General features: G+C 28.1%; 1 protein-coding gene across 2 annotated transcripts; it reads left to right on the forward strand.

Annotated features, from left to right (window-relative positions):
- Positions 1-1673: 1673 nt before the first annotated feature.
- On the forward strand, positions 1674-19495 carry LOC130443474 (uncharacterized). Of its 2 annotated transcripts, none has more exons than XM_056778128.1 (4): positions 1674-2196; positions 8502-8634; positions 14908-15429; positions 15491-19495. In XM_056778128.1, exons 2-4 carry the CDS (start codon positions 8513-8515, stop codon positions 15756-15758), a joined length of 912 nt encoding a protein of 303 aa, XP_056634106.1. In that variant the 5' UTR covers positions 1674-2196; positions 8502-8512; the 3' UTR covers positions 15759-19495. The 2 variants fall into 2 exon arrangements, with proteins under 2 accessions (XP_056634106.1, XP_056634107.1); XM_056778129.1 differs by lacking the exon at positions 1674-2196 and adding an exon at positions 6635-6765 and having other exon boundaries at positions 15491-16945.
- Positions 19496-21599: the final 2104 nt, after the last annotated feature.

A 21599-nucleotide genomic window follows, 5' to 3' on the forward strand; every position in this document is an offset into this window, starting at 1 on the left:
AATATCTGAGTTTTTCATAAGAATGACCGTTTCTGAGCTCCCCATGACTCTTGAGAGACTTTAAGATCATAATTCGACTCTAATATCTGAGTTTTTCATAAGAATGACCGTTTCTGAGCTCCCCATGACTCTTGAGATACTTTAAGATCATAATTCGACTCTAATATCTGAGTTTTTCGTAAGAATGACCGTTTCTGAGCTCCCCATGACTCATGAGAGACTTTAAGATCATAATTCGACTCTAATATCTGAGTTTTTCATAAGAATGACCGTTTCTGAGCTCCCCATGACTCTTGAGATACTTTAAGATCATAATTCGACTCTAATATCTGAGTTTTTCATAAGAATGACCGTTTCTGAGCTCCCCATGACTCTTGAGAGACTTTAAGATCATAATTCGACTCTAATATCTGAGTTTTTCATAAGAATGACCGTTTCTGAGCTCCCCATGACTCTTGAGATACTTTAAGATCATAATTCGACTCTAATATCTGAGTTTTTCATAAGAATGACCGTTTCTGAGCTCCCCATGACTCTTGAGAGACTTTAAGATCATACTTCGACTCTAATATCTGAGTTTTTCATAAGAATGACCGTTTCTGAGCTCTCAATGACTCTTGAGATACTTTAAGATCATAATTCGACTCTAATATCTGAGTTTTTCATAAGAATGACCGTTTCTGAGCTCCCCATGACTCTTGCGAGACTTTAAGATCATAATTCGACTCTAATATCTGAGTTTTTCGTAAGAATGACCGTTTCTGAGCTCCCCATGACTCTTGCGAGACTTTAAGATCATAATTCGACTCTAATATCTGAGTTTTTCGTAAGAATGACCGTTTCTGAGCTCCCCATGACTCTTGAGAGACTTTAAGATCATAATTCGACTCTAATATCTGAGTTTTTCATAAGAATGACCGTTTCTGAGCTCCCAATGACTCTTGCGAGACTTTAAGATCATAATTCGACTCTAATATCTGAGTTTTTCATAAGAATGACCGTTTCTGAGCTCCCCATGACTCTTCAGAGACTTTAAGATCATAATTCGACTCTAATATCTGAGTTTTTCGTAAGAATGACCGTTTCTGAGCTCCTCATGACTCTTGAGAGACTTTAAGATCATAATTCGACTCTAATATCTGAGTTTTTCATAAGAATGACCGTTTCTGAGCTCCCCATGACTCTTGAGATACTTTAAGATCATAATTCGACTCTAATATCTGAGTTTTTCATAAGAATGACCGTTTCTGAGCTCCCCATGACTCTTCAGAGACTTTAAGATCATAATTCGACTCTAATATCTGAGTTTTTCGTAAGAATGACCGTTTCTGAGCTCCCCATGACTCTTGAGAGACTTTAAGATCATAATTCGACTCTAATATCTGAGTTTTTCATAAGAATGACCGTTTCTGAGCTCCCCATGACTCTTGAGAGACTTTAAGATCATAATTGGACTCTAATATCTGAGTTTTTCATAAGAATGACCGTTTCTGAGCTCCCAATGACTCTTGCGAGACTTTAAGATCGTAATTCGACTCTAATATCTGAGTTTTTAACTAGAATGACCGTAATAGTTTCAAAATATGTACAATTACATTAAACTTGATTCACCCTGTATATATTATAGTGAATAAACTGGATTTATGTGGAAATTAATTTGTTTCTGAAGTCAGTTCATTATATACGGGGGGTATAGGAGAAATTACCGTTTTGTTATACAGAACGTCCATTTATTAGGAGATTTGAACTCTTATCTCCTGGAAATTTATTTGATTCTTTCTAGTTCATTATATACGGGGGATCTAGAAGAAATAGACGTTATATTTATACGAGGGAAAAAATGTTTCGATTCTTTTTAGTTCGAAAACTTATCGAGCAAGTCTCGTATATTTTTTTTCGTAGAAAACAAAGTTCGTAGTAGCGATATCGATCGGAAAAATGACCTAACGTAAAGTAATCTGAAGGTTTTAAGGGAAAACTGTCCTGCTGCTAGAAAATTTATATTTACCAGGTTCGCTTTAGATCGCGGAGTTTGCGTCGTCGAGGAGGTTTCGCGTCGACGCGCGTACTGGGACCTTCCGGAATTGAGTTTAGTCGGGCTTCGGGATGGGTCAGTTAACCTGGTAAACCGGGCTGGTGATTTTTATATTTGTTTATTTTTGGTGTGTTCGTTTCCAGGATCATTTAAATCGAAAGGTTAGTTGTTTTTACGAAGAAAAATCCGTCTGAATATGATTCGGATCCCGGTAAATATAGGTTCGATTTTGTTGATCAATCAATTCTTTGTTGGAGGGTTGTTTTTTTAAATTAAAATTATTGGGAACGAGCTTTTTATATGGGGAATGTATTTAATTCAACCGATTTTTTTAATTGGAGAACGTCAAAATGTTATAATAGAAAATTTTTTCGTAATAATTAGGAAAAAACGTCGAATTATTTGCGTTAGACAAACGTATCACCCTGTATAATATATTCTATAAATTGCTTTTCAGTTATAAAGCTTCTAAAAACACGAAAAAAATATTTTTTCACTTTATTTTAATAAATAATTTATATATAATCGAATATATAACTTTTCGTATCCACCCCGTATATATTGTTATATATTTACTACTATTAACATAATGCAACTGAAGTTTTTCTTAATATTAAGTTACGTAGTGGTCAAAAATATGAAAAAATCCATTTTGTTTTCTTTGTTTTAATATTATTTACAAAAAAGCTAACTTTGTGCACTAACCTCGTATCATAGATTATAGGAAAAGCACTAATAACATATTTCAAGTGATTTTTTCTTAATATTAATTTACGTAGTGGTCAAAAATATGAAAAAATCCATTTCGTTTTCTTTGTTTTAATATTATTTACAAAAAAGCGAACTTTTTGCACTAACCTCGTATCATAGATTATAGGAAAAGCACTAATAACATATTTCAAGTGATTTTTTCTTAATATTAAGTTACGTAGTGGTCAAAAATATGAAGAAATTAATTTTTTTTGTTTGTTTTAATATCATTAATAAAAAAGCGAACTTTTTGCACTAACCTCGTATCATAGATTATAGTAAAAGCACTAATAACATATTTCAAGTGATTTTTTCTCAATATTCAGTTACGTAGTGGTCAAAAATATGAAAAAATCCATTTTGTTTTCTTTGTTTTAATATTATTTACAAAAAAGCGAACTTTTTGCACTAACCTCGTATCATAGATTATAGTAAAAGCACTAATAACATATTTCAAGTGATTTTTTCTCAATATTCAGTTACGTAGTGGTCAAAAATATGAAGAAATTAATTTTTTTTGTTTGTTTTAATTTCATTAATAAAAAAGCGAACTTTTTGCATTAACCTCGTATCGTAGATTATAGTAAAAGCACTAATAACATATTTCAAGTGATTTTTTCTTAATATTAAGTTACGTAGTGGTCAAAAATATGAAAAAATTAATTTTTTTTGTTTTCTTTGTTTTAATATTATTTACAAAAAAGCGAACTTTTTGCACTAACCTCGTATCATAGATTATAGTAAAAGCACTAATAACATATTTCAAGTGATTTTTTCTTAATATTAAGTTACGTAGTGGTCAAAAATATGAAGAAATTAATTTTTTTTGTTTGTTTTAATATCATTAATAAAAAAGCGAACTTTTTGCATTAACCTCGTATCATAGATTATAGTAAAAGCACTAATAACATATTTCAAGTGATTTTCTCTTAATATTAAGTTACGTAGTGGTCAAAAATATGAAAAAATCCATTTTGTTTTCTTTGTTTTAATATTATTTACAAAAAAGCGAACTTTTTGCACTAACCTCGTATCATAGATTATAGTAAAAGCACTAATAACATATTTCAAGTGATTTTTTCTTAATATTAAGTTATGTAGTGGTCCAAAATATGAAAAAATTAATTTTTTTTTTGTTTTAATATCATTAATAAAAAAGCGAACTTTTTGCACTAACCTCGTATCATAGATTATAGTAAAAGCACTAATAACATATTTCAAGTGATTTTTTCTTAATATTAAGTTACGTAGTGGTCAAAAATATGAAGAAATTAATTTTTTTTGTTTGTTTTAATATCATTAATAAAAAAGCGAACTTTTTGCATTAACCTCGTATCATAGATTATAGTAAAAGCACTAATAACATATTTCAAGTGATTTTCTCTTAATATTAAGTTACGTAGTGGTCAAAAATATGAAAAAATCCATTTTGTTTTCTTTGTTTTAATATTATTTACAAAAAAGCGAACTTTTTGCACTAACCTCGTATCATAGATTATAGTAAAAGCACTAATAACATATTTCAAGTGATTTTTTCTTAATATTAAGTTATGTAGTGGTCAAAAATATGAAAAAATTAATTTTTTTTTTTGTTTTAATATCATTAATAAAAAAGCGAACTTTTTGCACTAACCTCGTCTCATAGATTATAGTAAAAGCACTAATAACATATTTCAAGTGATTTTTTCTTAATATTCAGTTACGTAGTGGTCAAAAATATGAAAAAATTAATTTTTTTTGTTTGTTTTAATATTATTTACAAAAAAGTGAACTTTTTGCACTAACCTCGTCTCATAGATTATAGTAAAAGCACTAATAACATATTTCAAGTGATTTTTTCTTAATATTCAGTTACGTAGTGGTCAAAAATATGAAAAAATTAATTTTTTTTGTTTGTTTTAATATTATTTACAAAAAAGCGAACTTTTTGCACTAACCTCGTATCATAGATTATAGTAAAAGCACTAATAACATATTTCAAGTGATTTTCTCTTAATATTAAGTTACGTAGTGGTCAAAAATATGAAAAAATCCATTTTGTTTTCTTTGTTTTAATATTATTTACAAAAAAGCGAACTTTTTGCACTAACCTCGTATGATAGATTATAGTAAAAGCATTAATAACATATTTCAAGTGATTTTTTCTTAATATTAAGTTACGTAGTAGTCAAAAATATGAATAAATTAATTTTTTTTGTTTGTTTTAATATCATTAATAAAAAAGCGAACTTTTTGCACTAACCTCGTATCATAGATTATAGAAAAAGCACTAATAACATATTTCAAGTTATTTTTTCTCAATATTGAGTTACGTAGTGTTCAAAAATATGAAAAAATCCTTTTTTTTCTTTGTTTTAATATCACAAATAAATTACACAACTTTTTGTACTAACCTCGTATTATATTTTATAGTAATACCACTATTAACAAATTGCGATTGATTTTTATTAAATTTTAGTTTCGAAATAGTGTTTTTAATATAAAATTGTTTATGTTACTTAAAATTTTAAATCGTTTAATGGATTTTTGAGATTTCGGTTCGCTTGAACTCGAAAAAATGTACACGAAGCTATAAAAAGCGGCAACATTGTTTACATATCGAATATTTTCACTGGAACAACAACTAAAATTAGTCGTGATCCGCATACCTTTCGAATATTTCACGATCTAGTTCATCCCGAAGTGGGGACTTGCATGAAGCGATGCGATAGTTTCAAATTCGAAAAAAAAATAAAAAATTTTGATTGTTTATTCTCGGCTTAAAAAAACTGTTCCTGGTTCAAAAGCACGTGATTTTTTTGTCTGCTTTATATAAATATATCAGAAATCATAGATTCGTTCGTAATATACAAGGGGGATACCATTTTTTGTAAACAAAATCTTTGTTTTCAAAAATTCAATTTGTAGAAATATGTGCAACCGTTAAAAATTGTTTCAGACCAAAAAATGCCCAATTTTTCTGTATTTTCCTCAAAAAGAGATCGGAAATAACAAATTCTCTCAAAATATACAAGGTGGATACCATTTTTTGTAAACAAAATATTCGTTTTCAGAAAATTCGATTTTAAGATAATAGTTAAAAACTGTTTCAGTTCACAAAATGTTTTCATTTACTACATTTACTTCAAAAAAGAGGAGAAAAAAAAACAGAATCGATCCTATTATACAGGGGTGAAACCATATTTCATTGAAAACATTTGATTTTTCAGTTTTTGGAACAGTAGATCTGTTACCCGTCAAAATACGACAATTTTTAGGTTAGAAACCTCATTATTTTCATTCTATTATTCAATTTAAAGAAAAAAACAATTCAATCATAATAAAATGACAACCGTTTTTGTCGCAATCAGCACGACTAAATTTTTAGTCTCCATTTTCGAAAAAATTAAAATTTTTAGCACTTAGTCATCAACACCGTCCGCTTGCGAGTGAAAATTTTTTTATCTATTCGCCTTATTCATTAAGTCCAATTAGCAAATTAAAACCCAGTCGCTAATCCAACCGCAAATATTTACGCATTTTTTTTTTTTGGTAACGATAAAACAGATCCATCCTTAGTTTTAATTACCCACACTTTATTTTTAATTACTTTCGAACTAATTACTTTTGTTTACTATACCTTTGGCGGTTATCGCTGTTTATATACAGCACAATTACGAGGGGCGAACGAAATATTGGACAGATACAGCGTTAAACGCGATTCGGACGCAGCAGCATTTAGAATTTTGATAACAAATATCGATTTTATACATTTATTTCGTGTTATCTAGTATTGGTTTGATAAAATTCGTTAGTACGTTAGTGGTTTTGGGTAAATATTGATAAAATAGGTTAATTATTACTGATAATATTTACTTAAACGTGTTTATTAGGTACGTAAGCCACTACTGTGTAATAAATTGGATGTTTTCTTTTTTAAAAACTTGTTTGAATGTGATATGTGACAATTAGAAGTGATAATAATGGAGTGTGGTATGTTGGTGAGTTCACTCTGTATATTAATTTTGAAAATTGCGTGATTTCAATCTGTTTTTCGTTGTATTTTTCAACGAAATGTGAAAGTGTAGAGAAAGTTCGAAAATTTTCGGAATTGATGATTTTTGTTACCCTCGTATAAGTTTATAGGTCCGTGAATTTATCATTCTAGTAATTGTTTTATGAAATTTCAACAATTAATCGACCAAAAATTGAAAAGAAGTAAAAAGTCGTAAGATTTTTGAATAGATATTTATCATTTTTTCTATCCCTCGTATAATTTTTTGTTACTATTCCATGTATACTAAAAATACTTCATTTTATTTATAATTCTGTCATTTTATATCTATATTGATAAAAAAAAAGCAATAGAAAAACTGAAAAGAAAATTTGAACATTCTTTACATCGAGAAATTACATTTTTTCTAGCCCTCGTATGATTTTTTTTGCAGTTTTTATCAAGGAACCTAAAATACTTCATTTTAAACATAATTCTGACAGTTTTGATTCATATCGGTGAAGAAATAGCAATAGAAAAACTGAAAAGAAAATTTGAACATACTTTACATCGAGAAATTACATTTTTTCTGACCCTCGTACGGTTTATTTGGAGTTTTTTTCCATGGAACCTAAAATACTTCATTTTATACATAATTCTGACAGTTTTGGTTCATATCGGTGAAGGAATAGCAATAGAAAAACTGAAAAGAAAATTTGAACATTCTTTACATCGAGAAATTACATTTTTTCTAACCCTCGTATGATTTTTTTTTGCAGTTTTTATCAAGGAACCTAAAATACTTCATTTTATACATAATTCTGACAGTTTTGATTCATATCGGTGAAGAAATAGCAATAGAAAAACTGAAAAGAAAATTTGAACATACTTTACATCGAGAAATTACATTTTTTCTGACCCTCGTACGGTTTATTTGGAGTTTTTTTCCATGGAACCTAAAATACTTCATTTTATACATAATTCTGACAGTTTTGGTTCATATCGGTGAAGGAATAGCAATAGAAAAACTGAAAAGAAAATTTGAACATTCTTTACATCGAGAAATTACATTTTTTCTAACCCTCGTATGATTTTTTTTTTGCAGTTTTTATCAAGGAACCTAAAATACTTCATTTTATACATAATTCTGACAGTTTTGGTTCATATCGGTGAAGGAATAGCAATAGAAAAACTGAAAAGAAAATTTGAACATTCTTTACATCGAGAAATTACATTTTTTCTAACCCTCGTATGATTTTTTTTTGCAGTTTTTATCAAGGAACCTAAAATACTTCATTTTATACATAATTCTGACAGTTTTGATTCATATCGGTGAAGAAATAGCAATAGAAAAACTGAAAAGAAAATTTGAACATACTTTACATCGAGAAATTACATTTTTTCTGACCCTCGTACGGTTTATTTGGAGTTTTTTTCCATGGAACCTAAAATACTTCATTTTATACATAATTCTATCATATTATATCTATATTGATAGAAAAAAGCAATGGAAAAGCTAAAAAGGAAATTTGAATAATCTTTATATCGAGAATTTACATTTTTTACGACCCTCGTATAATTTTTTTTTCAGTTTTTTTCATGGAATCTGAAAATACTTCATTTTATGAACCTAATACAAAAATTCGTATCCTCATTGACATTTTCGTAACATTCCTTCAATAAACGAAGAGGAAATCGATATTTTGATAAATAACCCAAAGATATGAAAATTTATGTTTCCAGATTACCATAAAATGGTACTGAAAGTAGATGATAAACCTTGCGAAGAAACAAAACCTATATTAGACTCGACAGCATCCAGCGAAATAGACGACACCGAAAATAAACTACAAGAAGCTTACAGAAACATAGCTGGGTTCGTATTCTACATTCTAATAATGTTTGTAATCAATTATTTCGTATTAAAACATGTCTGAGTTCGTCTTCTACATTCTATTAATGTTTGTAATCAATTATTTCGTATTAAAACATATCTGGGTTCGTCTTCTACATTCTAATAATGTTTGTAATCAATTATTTCGTATTAAAACATATCTGGGTTCGTCTTCTACATTCTATTAATATTTGTAATCAATTATTTCGTATTAAAATATATCTGGGTTCGTCTTCTACATTCTAATAATGTTTGTAATCAATTATTTCGTATTAAAACATATCTGGGTTCGTCTTCTACATTCTATTAATATTTGTAATCAATTATTTCGTATTAAAATATATCTGGGTTCGTCTTCTACATTCTATTAATATTTGTAATCAATTATTTCGTATTAAAACATATCTGGGTTCGTCTTCTACATTCTAATAATGTTTGTAATCAATTATTTCGTATTAAAACATATCTGGGTTCGTCTTCTACATTCTATTAATATTTGTAATCAATTATTTCGTATTAAAATATATCTGGGTTCGTCTTCTACATTCTAATAATGTTTGTAATCAATTATTTCGTATTAAAACATATCTGGGTTCGTCTTCTACATTCTATTAATATTTGTAATCAATTATTTCGTATTAAAATATATCTGGGTTCGTCTTCTACATTCTATTAATATTTGTAATCAATTATTTCGTATTAAAACATATCTGGGTTCGTCTTCTACATTCTAATAATGTTTGTAATCAATTATTTCGTATTAAAACATATCTGGGTTCGTCTTCTACATTCTATTAATATTTGTAATCAATTATTTCGTATTAAAATATATCTGGGTTCGTCTTCTACATTCTATTAATATTTGTAATCAATTATTTCGCATTATAATATATCTGGGTTCGTCTTCTACATTCTATTAATATTTGTAATCAATTATTTCGTATTAAAACATATCTGGGTTCGTCTTCTACATTCTAATAATGTTTGTAATCAATTATTTCGTATTAAAACATATCTGGGTTCGTCTTCTACATTCTATTAATATTTGTAATCAATTATTTCGTATTAAAACATATCTGGGTTCGTCTTCTACATTCTATTAATATTTGTAATCAATTATTTCGTATTAAAATATATCTGGGTTCGTCTTCTACATTCTATTAATATTTGTAATCAATTATTTCGCATTAAAATATATCTGGGTTCGTCTTCTACATTCTATTAATATTTGTAATCAATTATTTCGTATTAAAACATATCTGGGTTCGTTTTCTACATTCTATTAATGTTTGTAATCAATTATTTCGTATTAAAACATATCTGGGTTCGTCTTCTACATTCTAATAATGTTTGTAATCAATTATTTCGTATTAAAACATATCTGGGTTCGTCTTCTACATTCTATTAATATTTGTAATCAATTATTTCGCATTAAAATATATCTGGGTTCGTCTTCTACATTCTATTAATATTTGTAATCAATTATTTCGTATTAAAACATATCTGGGTTCGTCTTCTACATTCTAATAATGTTTGTAATCAATTATTTCGTATTAAAACATATCTGGGTTCGTCTTCTACATTCTATTAATATTTGTAATCAATTATTTCGTATTAAAATATATCTGGGTTCGTCTTCTACATTCTATTAATATTTGTAATCAATTATTTCGCATTAAAATATATCTGGGTTCGTCTTCTACATTCTATTAATATTTTTAATCAATTATTTCGTATTAAAACATATCTGGGTTCGTCTTCTACATTCTAATAATGTTTGTAATCAATTATTTCGTATTAAAACATATCTGGGTTCGTCTTCTACATTCTATTAATATTTGTAATCAATTATTTCGTATTAAAACATATCTGGGTTCGTCTTCTACATTCTATTAATGTTTGTAATCAATTATTTCGTATTAAAACATATCTGGGTTCGTCTTCTACATTCTAATAATGTTTGTAATCAATTATTTCGCATTAAAATATATCTGGGTTCGTCTTCTACATTCTATTAATATTTGTAATCAATTATTTCGCATTAAAATATATCTGGGTTCGTCTTCTACATTCTATTAATATTTGTAATCAATTATTTCGTATTAAAACATATCTGGGTTCGTCTTCTACATTCTATTAATATTTGTAATCAATTATTTCGTATTAAAACATATCTGGGTTCGTCTTCTACATTCTATTAATGTTTGTAATCAATTATTTCGTATTAAAACATATCTGGGTTCGTCTTCTACATTCTAATAATGTTTGTAATCAATTATTTCGTATTAAAACATATCTGGGTTCGTCTTCTACATTCTATTAATATTTGTAATCAATTATTTCGTATTAAAACATATCTGGGTTCGTCTTCTACATTCTATTAATGTTTGTAATCAATTATTTCGTATTAAAACATATCTGGGTTCGTCTTCTACATTCTAATAATGTTTGTAATCAATTATTTCGTATTAAAACATATCTGGGTTCGTCTTCTACATTCTATTAATATTTGTAATCAATTATTTCGTATTAAAATATATCTGGGTTCGTCTTCTACATTCTATTAATATTTGTAATCAATTATTTCGTATTAAAATATATCTGGGTTCGTCTTCTACATTCTATTAATATTTGTAATCAATTATTTCGCATTAAAATATATCTGGGTTCGTCTTCTACATTCTATTAATATTTGTAATCAATTATTTCGCATTAAAATATATCTGGGTTCGTCTTCTACATTCTAATAATGTTTGTAATCAATTATTTCGTATTAAAACATATCTGGGTTCGTCTTCTACATTCTATTAATATTTGTAATCAATTATTTCGTATTAAAATATATCTGGGTTCGTCTTCTACATTCTATTAATATTTGTAATCAATTATTTCGTATTAAAACATATCTGGGTTCGTCTTCTACATTCTAATAATGTTTGTAATCAATTATTTCGTATTAAAACATATCTGGGTTCGTCTTCTACATTCTATTAATATTTGTAATCAATTATTTCGTATTAAAATATATCTGGGTTCGTCTTCTACATTCTAATAATGTTTGTAATCAATTATTTCGTATTAAAACATATCTGGGTTCGTCTTCTACATTCTATTAATATTTGTAATCAATTATTTCGTATTAAAATATATCTGGGTTCGTCTTCTACATTCTATTAATATTTGTAATCAATTATTTCGTATTAAAACATATCTGGGTTCGTCTTCTACATTCTAATAATGTTTGTAATCAATTATTTCGTATTAAAACATATCTGGGTTCGTCTTCTACATTCTATTAATATTTGTAATCAATTATTTCGTATTAAAATATATCTGGGTTCGTCTTCTACATTCTATTAATATTTGTAATCAATTATTTCGCATTATAATATATCTGGGTTCGTCTTCTACATTCTATTAATATTTGTAATCAATTATTTCGTATTAAAACATATCTGGGTTCGTCTTCTACATTCTAATAATGTTTGTAATCAATTATTTCGTATTAAAACATATCTGGGTTCGTCTTCTACATTCTATTAATATTTGTAATCAATTATTTCGTATTAAAACATATCTGGGTTCGTCTTCTACATTCTATTAATATTTGTAATCAATTATTTCGTATTAAAATATATCTGGGTTCGTCTTCTACATTCTATTAATATTTGTAATCAATTATTTCGCATTAAAATATATCTGGGTTCGTCTTCTACATTCTATTAATATTTGTAATCAATTATTTCGTATTAAAACATATCTGGGTTCGTCTTCTACATTCTATTAATGTTTGTAATCAATTATTTCGTATTAAAACATATCTGGGTTCGTCTTCTACATTCTAATAATGTTTGTAATCAATTATTTCGTATTAAAACATATCTGGGTTCGTCTTCTACATTCTATTAATATTTGTAATCAATTATTTCGCATTAAAATATATCTGGGTTCGTCTTCTACATTCTATTAATATTTGTAATCAATTATTTCGTATTAAAACATATCTGGGTTCGTCTTCTACATTCTAATAATGTTTGTAATCAATTATTTCGTATTAAAACATATCTGGGTTCGTCTTCTACATTCTATTAATATTTGTAATCAATTATTTCGTATTAAAATATATCTGGGTTCGTCTTCTACATTCTATTAATATTTGTAATCAATTATTTCGCATTAAAATATATCTGGGTTCGTCTTCTACATTCTATTAATATTTTTAATCAATTATTTCGTATTAAAACATATCTGGGTTCGTCTTCTACATTCTAATAATGTTTGTAATCAATTATTTCGTATTAAAACATATCTGGGTTCGTCTTCTACATTCTATTAATATTTGTAATCAATTATTTCGTATTAAAACATATCTGGGTTCGTCTTCTACATTCTATTAATGTTTGTAATCAATTATTTCGTATTAAAACATATCTGGGTTCGTCTTCTACATTCTAATAATGTTTGTAATCAATTATTTCGCATTAAAATATATCTGGGTTCGTCTTCTACATTCTATTAATATTTGTAATCAATTATTTCGCATTAAAATATATCTGGGTTCGTCTTCTACATTCTATTAATATTTGTAATCAATTATTTCGTATTAAAACATATCTGGGTTCGTCTTCTACATTCTATTAATATTTGTAATCAATTATTTCGTATTAAAACATATCTGGGTTCGTCTTCTACATTCTATTAATGTTTGTAATCAATTATTTCGTATTAAAACATATCTGGGTTCGTCTTCTACATTCTAATAATGTTTGTAATCAATTATTTCGTATTAAAACATATCTGGGTTCGTCTTCTACATTCTATTAATATTTGTAATCAATTATTTCGTATTAAAACATATCTGGGTTCGTCTTCTACATTCTATTAATGTTTGTAATCAATTATTTCGTATTAAAACATATCTGGGTTCGTCTTCTACATTCTAATAATGTTTGTAATCAATTATTTCGTATTAAAACATATCTGGGTTCGTCTTCTACATTCTATTAATATTTGTAATCAATTATTTCGTATTAAAATATATCTGGGTTCGTCTTCTACATTCTATTAATATTTGTAATCAATTATTTCGTATTAAAATATATCTGGGTTCGTCTTCTACATTCTATTAATATTTGTAATCAATTATTTCGCATTAAAATATATCTGGGTTCGTCTTCTACATTCTATTAATATTTGTAATCAATTATTTCGCATTAAAATATATCTGGGTTCGTCTTCTACATTCTATTAATATTTGTAATCAATTATTTCGTATTAAAACATATCTGGGTTCGTCTTCTACATTCTATTAATATTTGTAATCAATTATTTCGTATTAAAACATATCTGGGTTCGTCTTCTACATTCTATTAATATTTGTAATCAATTATTTCGTATTAAAACATATCTGGGTTCGTCTTCTACATTCTATTAATGTTTGTAATCAATTATTTCGTATTAAAAGATATCTGGGTTCGTCTTCTACATTCTAATAATGTTTGTAATCAATTATTTCGTATTAAAACATATCTGGGTTCGTCTTCTACATTCTATTAATATTTGTAATCAATTATTTCGTATTAAAATATATCTGGGTTCGTCTTCTACATTCTATTAATATTTGTAATCAATTATTTCGCATTAAAATATATCTGGGTTCGTCTTCTACATTCTATTAATATTTGTAATCAATTATTTCGCATTAAAACATATCTGGGTTCGTCTTCTACATTCTATTAATATTTGTAATCAATTATTTCGTATTAAAACATATCTGGGTTCGTCTTCTACATTCTATTAATATTTGTAATCAATTATTTCGTATTAAAACATATCTGGGTTCGTCTTCTACATTCTATTAATATTTGTAATCAATTATTTCGTATTAAAATATATCTGGGTTCGTCTTCTACATTCTATTAATATTTGTAATCAATTATTTCGCATTAAAACATATCTGGGTTCGTCTTCTACATTCTATTAATATTTGTAATCAATTATTTCGTATTAAAACATATCTGGGTTCGTCTTCTACATTCTATTAATATTTGTAATCAATTATTTCGTATTAAAACATATCTGGGTTAGTCTTCTACATTCTATTAATATTTGTAATCAATTATTTCGTATTAAAACATATCTGGGTTCGTCTTCTACATTCTATTAATATTTGTAATCAATTATTTCGCATTAAAATATATCTGGGTTCGTCTTCTACATTCTATTTATATTAATAATTATTTTTTTATATTTTAGCTCGATGAAAGCTGATCCATTGTCTATAGACAAACCCATAATAGCCCTAGACTTATTTTCAACGGCAGTAAAAGTCCAAAACGTACCGTTAGCCAAACAATGTATCGAAAACCTCAACAAACATCTAGATAAAACCAACGTACTGCTAATTCTACATCATTTATCGAAATGCAAGAAGTTCGAAACGTCGTACGACATGGAACCATCGGCCCCGCCTCTATTAGAAGAAGAATACGAAGGCAGCCACGACTGGGTACAAGATCTCATCGATAATTTGAGAAACAACTGCCTTCTAGAGATAGACAGAAACGCCGATTTCATACTTAGACAAAAGGAGATGCTAGATTTGACTTACGTCGACATTTTGGCCATAACCACGAGAGATACCCTTCAAATTTCGTCGGAAATTTTGGTTTACAGCGTCGTGATGAGGTGGTGCATCGAAGAATGTAAAAGAAGAACGTTAGAAATCCAAAAAATTAATATAACGGCCGTTTTAAGGGATCTCGCGTACGCCCCTAGGTGAGTTTTGATTTTTTTCGTCGCGTTCTAGTTTTTTTCGACGCGATTTTCTCCTTTCCAGATACGGTCTGATGACGAAAAAAGAGTTTCTGTGCCGTACGGTAGATGGCGTCAAAGGTCCCGATCGCAGCGGGATACTGAACGAAGTCGAAACCGAAAGAATTTTGGATTACATCAAAAGGAAAGGGAAGAATCGATCGGGGGACGAATTGCCGCACAAAGGCAGCCAGCCGAGGATTGTCGGTTCGAAATCGGAAACGAACAGGGAAAGTAGATGCGATAAATTTATCATAAATTTTTTTACTTGTTGGACTGCGGTTTTCGATTGAAAATCGATTGTTCGCATCGATTATTCCGTCTAAATAAGTTACTTTCCAATTATCTCGTATATTCATATCATTATCTTTCATTTACGGAATTCGTTGATTGTTTTTGGAGGAATTGATGAATTGGGTACGGAGAACAATGCCAGTCGGGTTATATAGCTCGGAGTGAGATTGTTTTTTACTCGTAAGAAGTTTTTTCACCGTTTAGACCGGAAATTACTTGTTATTTAAGAAATTATGGTATTGTAGAACAATGTCAGTCGAGTTATATATGTCGAGGTGAGGTTGATTTTCGATTAGACACAAGATTTTTCCATTTTCTCATCCTTTAGACTCAAAATTGGTGTCTTATTGACAAAATTATGATAAAAAATGTTTTATTACAATGCCAGTCGGGTTATATAGCTCGGAGTGAAATTGTTTTTTACTCGTAAGAAGTTTTTTCATCGTTCAGACCGGAAACTAGCTTGTTCTCATCGTTTAAACCGGAAATTACTTGTTATTTAAGAAATTATGGTATTGTAGAACAATGTCAGTCGAGTTATATATGTCGAGGTGAGGTTGATTTTCGATTAGACACAAGATTTTTCCATTTTCTCATCCTTTAGACTCAAAATTGGTGTCTTATTGACAAAATTATGATAAAAAAATGTTTTATTACAATGCCAGTCGGGTTATATAGCTCGGAGTGAAATTGTTTTTTACTCGTAAGAAGTTTTTTCATCGTTCAGACCGGAAACTAGCTTGTTCTCATCGTTTAAACCGGAAATTACTTGTTATTTAAGAAATTATGGTATTGTAGAACAATGTCAGTCGAGTTATATATGTCGAGGTGAGGTTGATTTTCGATTAGACACAAGATTTTTCCATTTTCTCATCCTTTAGACTCAAAATTGGTGTCTTATTGACAAAATTATGATAAAAAAATGTTTTATTACAATGCCAGTCGGGTTATATAGCTCGGAGTGAAATTGTTTTTTACTCGTAAGAAGTTTTTTCATCGTTCAGACCGGAAACTAGCTTGTTCTCATCGTTTAAACCGGAAATTACTTGTTATTTAAGAAATTATGGTATTGTAGAACAATGTCAGTCGAGTTATATATGTCGAGGTGAGGTTGTTTTTCGATTAGACACAAGATTTTTCCATTTTCTCATCCCTTAGACTCAAAATTGGCGTCTTATTGACAAAATTATGATAAAAAAATGTTTTATTACAATGCCAGTCGAGTTATATAGCTCGGATTGAAATTGTTTTTTACTCGTAAGAAGTTTTTTTGTCGTTTAGACCGGAAACTACCTTGTTCTCATCGTTTAAACCGGAAATTACTTGTTATTAACGAAATTATGATAGAAAAAAATGTTTTATTACAATGTGAGTCGAGATATATAGATCGAGGTGAGATTGTTTTTCAATTGGGAAGAAGATTTTGAAGGTTTTTCATCATTTAGACCCAAGACTAACGTTTGATTTACAAAATTATGATAAAAAATTGATATTTTCATTAAAAAAATCTCTTTTTGTGGGCAATATCGGTGTAAATATTAGAAGCACTTTTCCATATTTCTCTTTAAAACACGATTTGAATGTGTCCAAAATATGACAGTTAACGATATAAATATTCTCTAAAGATATGGATTTATGACTTCGAAATCTTCCAAATTTTGACCACACCTCGTAAAATTAGAACAAAGTTTTTGACGGCTAGATTATGAACGTTTTAGTATTGGGATTGTGGCAAAATTAAACACCAAAGTGTACTAACTCTAATATATTTCCGATTTTTCGAATCCAAGCTGGAAATATATTAGAGTTAGTACACTTTGGTGTTTAATTTTGCCACAATCCCACTACTAAAACGTTCATAATCTAGCTGGCAAAAGCTTCGTTTCATATAATAATAAAAATAAAAATAAACAAAGAGATATTTGTTGACAGATGTGTTCACCTCTTTTAGAAAAAAAAGAGTCTAAATGTTAGATATAATTATATTTTCATAGAAATGAATTTCCATAGGGTTTTCTTATGAATCAAAAATTTTATTTTCATTTTTCACGGTATATACATGGATATTCCAAAAAAAATAAATTTCCAGTTATTTCGGACAAATTATAAAAACTGGCAACAACGCCAACGAATTTTTTCATAATCTTAACACGATTTGAAAGATAGATTTCCGAACGCGTCACAATTTGACATATTTTTGAATTTTTTTCTCTAAATTTTTTGAAAATTTCCATCTATTTCCAGTGTTGCCAGTTTTATTTTAAATTCGCGAAATATATTGAAATTTTTAAATAAAAAAAACGTGATTTGAACATTTAGATACATATCTGTTTTTGGTACAGACCGTAATATTAACTATTCCCCCTGTATATACCATATATAATTTCGAAAAACTAAAAGAATTTAAAAAAATGAATCGAATTTATAACGCAACCCTCGTATATTCAATATACAAATGATGTTATATCAGATTTCGATTTTAGTTGATGATGAAATCATTTTATACGAAACGTATCTCATTTATGTTTTGGTTTTACATCTTTCGCAATATCCCCCGTAGAATATTTTAGTGAAAATATTTCTTTCAAATCGATAGAAATTTGAAAAAACTGGAATTTATAACGATCCCCTCGTATATTTGACATAAATATGTTTATTTTTTTTTTCGTCAATATATCTTTCGTAATACCCCCGTAGCACATTTTTATATAATTATTTTCAAATATCTGAAAGAATTTGAGAAAAAGAATCAAATTTATAAAAATACCCTCGTATATTCAAGTTAGATGTCAATTAAACTACGTCTCATTAGATTTCGATTGATGATGGAATATTTTTATTCGAAACGTATCTCATTTATTCGATGTATAAAATTTTTGAAATCATTCGTTTCGTTATTACATCTTTCGCAATATCCCCCGTAGCATATATTCGTAAAAATATTTTCTTTTGAAACGAAAAGAATATAGAAAAAAGTCTTAATTATAACAATACCCTCGTATATTCATGATATATTTTTTCATTACTATATCTTTCGCGATACCCCTCGTAGCACATTATATATAAATGACAGTACTCATTACCGCCATTTTGTACAAAAATACAATTTTCGTAAAAATATTTTTTTTTAAATCTTAAAATAGAGTTGAATTTATAACAGTACCCTCGTATTTACAAGATACATATTGTTTTATTCTCCACTATATATTTTGCAATACCCCTCGTAGCACGTTATATATAAATGACAGTTGTATCTTTCATTTTACGTACTTATTTCCGCCATTTTGTATAGAAATACAATTTTCGTAAAAATATATTTTTTAAATATAAACATAGAGTCGAATTCATAACGTTGCCCTCGTATTTACAAGATACATATTGTTTTATTCTCCACTATATCTTTTATTTATCATAATATATTTCGTAATACCCCTGTAACTCGATATATAAATAAATGACAGTTATATCCTCCTTTCCGTATTTCCGCCATTTTGTATAAAAAATTGAAATTTGATATACCGTGTGAAATAATTCTAGTCGTATTATTGTTAATTATTAAATTATTTAAAAAAATTATTTATTACCCTGTGATTTTATTTAAATTGTTAAAAAAACTTATAAATGTTGATAATAGGATTTTTCTATTGTTGTTAATATATTTAAAAAAAAAATGTCTACTAACACACTTTTTTTATTTTAGGCTGTGTTTAAATCAAATAAAATTTAAGAAATTTTACCTGTTGTTTCTTTTTATATCCTGATTTATTTCCCTTACGAATCCACAATTAATCGTACGACACTCGTAATCTCACAACATTTTAAGTTAAAAGCGAAACAAGAAACATTCATTCAATTACCACTAATTGATATTTTTCATATTATTGATTCAATTATATATAATCAAAAACTATTTTAATTAATTACTTATTTTAATTACGTCTAATTATGCAGACACCATTACAACTACAATAACTATAGACAGTATTGGAATCTTTTTTACCGACGGACGCGTATCGGTAACACAGAAATCTGCATCAACGTTGACGATCGTATGTGTCTAATTAAATAGTTGAAATACGGGGGGCGTGGCTAAAGTATTACAGAGTCGCGACTTAAAAAATTTATTTTTTAATATATATACGTAATGTATTATATATACATATATATATACAATGGTCACTGGTCAGTAGGATAAGATGAGTCATTTCCTGAGTTGAAAACTACGCATTTAAACAATAAATATTTTTATTTAAAATGATTCACGTTATTTGTAGTACGTATTAAATTAATTAACACAGAACCGAACTGGGATGAATTGATGTTATATAAAAAAATTTGTTTACTTGTTAATTGATATTTTTTATATATAAAATTCGGCGGTAAATTCGAAAAGCATTCAACAAAAGACCATCGGCATAGTCAATTAGATCTTTTCTCAGAATTTAGGTACGAGGCGCCTTCTGGGACATCAAGTGGTCCATAAAAGAAAAACACAAACGGCATAATGGAGTCAAATGGTCGTATTTACAATGACCCTGCGGGGTGGCACTCGAAATTTACAATAGATGTATGGCAGGTATCTTTTTGTGTATGAGTTGGGTCTTTTTTTCCTAAAAATAATGATTTTTTCGACTTGGGGATTTTCGAAAACGGTCCACAATAACAATCGCCGATCGTTTCGAGTTGAAATTAATCTTTTGATTGACGTGAAATTCTTCAAAAAAAAAAAAATATCATCGTTAAATACCAAATTTTGATAACCCAGGACGTATTTACCAGATTTAAAATCGCAATTAAGCGTTTTCGAAATCGTAGAATCCATTTATCTAAATCTAATATGTCGAAAATTGGTATTTCCGGTTTAATAATCGGTTGGGTTGATTTCCGGTTAGATTTTATTAGCTACATTTACGAATTAAACGAAATATTTTATTTTTGAAGGGATGATTTTGAGAGATTGAGATTGGTTGAAAAAGAAGAAGACCTCTAGTAAGAAAACAGTCGAGAATCATTCACTATTAGATTAGATTTAGCTTCAATTATAGGTTCGGTTTACTTCAACTTAAGTTAGATTAGATTTAATTTAGCTTCGATTAGATTAGCTTAAATTATATAAGATTCACTTAAGTTACAATTAGGTTAAGTTCACTTAACTTTAGCTTCAATTGAGTTGAGTTGATTCGGTTTGGTTTACTTCAATTAAGTCAAATTAGAGTTACTTTAAGTTCGTTAAGATTAGGTTTACTTTACTTAAGTTAAGTTGAAGTTACTTTAGCTTCGATTATCGTATGTTTACTTTACTTAAGTTGTGTTAGAGTTACTTTAGCTTCGTTTAGATTGGGTTTACTTTACTTGAGTTGTGTTAGAGTTACTTTAGCTTCGTTTAGATTGGGTTTACTTTACTTGAGTTGTGTTAGAGTTACTTTAGCTTCGTTTAGATTGGGTTTACTTTACTTGAGTTGTGTCAGAGTTATTTTAGCTTCGATTAGCTTTACTAAAGTCAGTTTAGAGTTACTTAAGCCTCGTTTAGCTCAGTTTTACATTACTGAAGTCAGTTTAGAGTTTCTTTGGCTTCATTTGGATTAGGTTTACTTTACTTAAGTTAAGTTAGAGTTACTTTAGCTTCGATTAGCTTAGTTTTACTTTACTAAAGTCAGTTTAGAGTTACTTTAGCTTCGTTTAGATTAGGTTTACTTTACTAAAGTCAGTTTAGAGTTACTTTAGCTTCGATGAGATTAGTTTTACTCTACTAAAGTCAGTTTAGAGTAACTTTAGCTTCGTTTAGATTAGTTTTAATTTACTTAAGTTGTGTTAGAGTTACTTTAGCTTCGTTTAGATTA

This window comes from Diorhabda sublineata, chromosome 4 (assembly GCF_026230105.1).
Source record: "Diorhabda sublineata isolate icDioSubl1.1 chromosome 4, icDioSubl1.1, whole genome shotgun sequence".
NCBI lineage: Eukaryota > Metazoa > Arthropoda > Insecta > Coleoptera > Chrysomelidae > Diorhabda > Diorhabda sublineata.

What these genes read in the sequence shown, in the direction of transcription:
- LOC130443474 (XM_056778128.1), top strand. Translation starts at nt 8,513, where the DNA reads ATGGTACTGAAAGTAGATGATAAACCTTGCGAAGAAACAAAACCTATA. An exon ending in GCTTACAGAAACATAGCTGG is followed by an intron (nt 8,635 to 14,907) that starts GTTCGTATTCTA and finishes TTTATATTTTAG; the next exon opens with CTCGATGAAAGCTGATCCAT. An exon ending in GATCTCGCGTACGCCCCTAG is followed by an intron (nt 15,430 to 15,490) that starts GTGAGTTTTGAT and finishes TCTCCTTTCCAG; the next exon opens with ATACGGTCTGATGACGAAAA.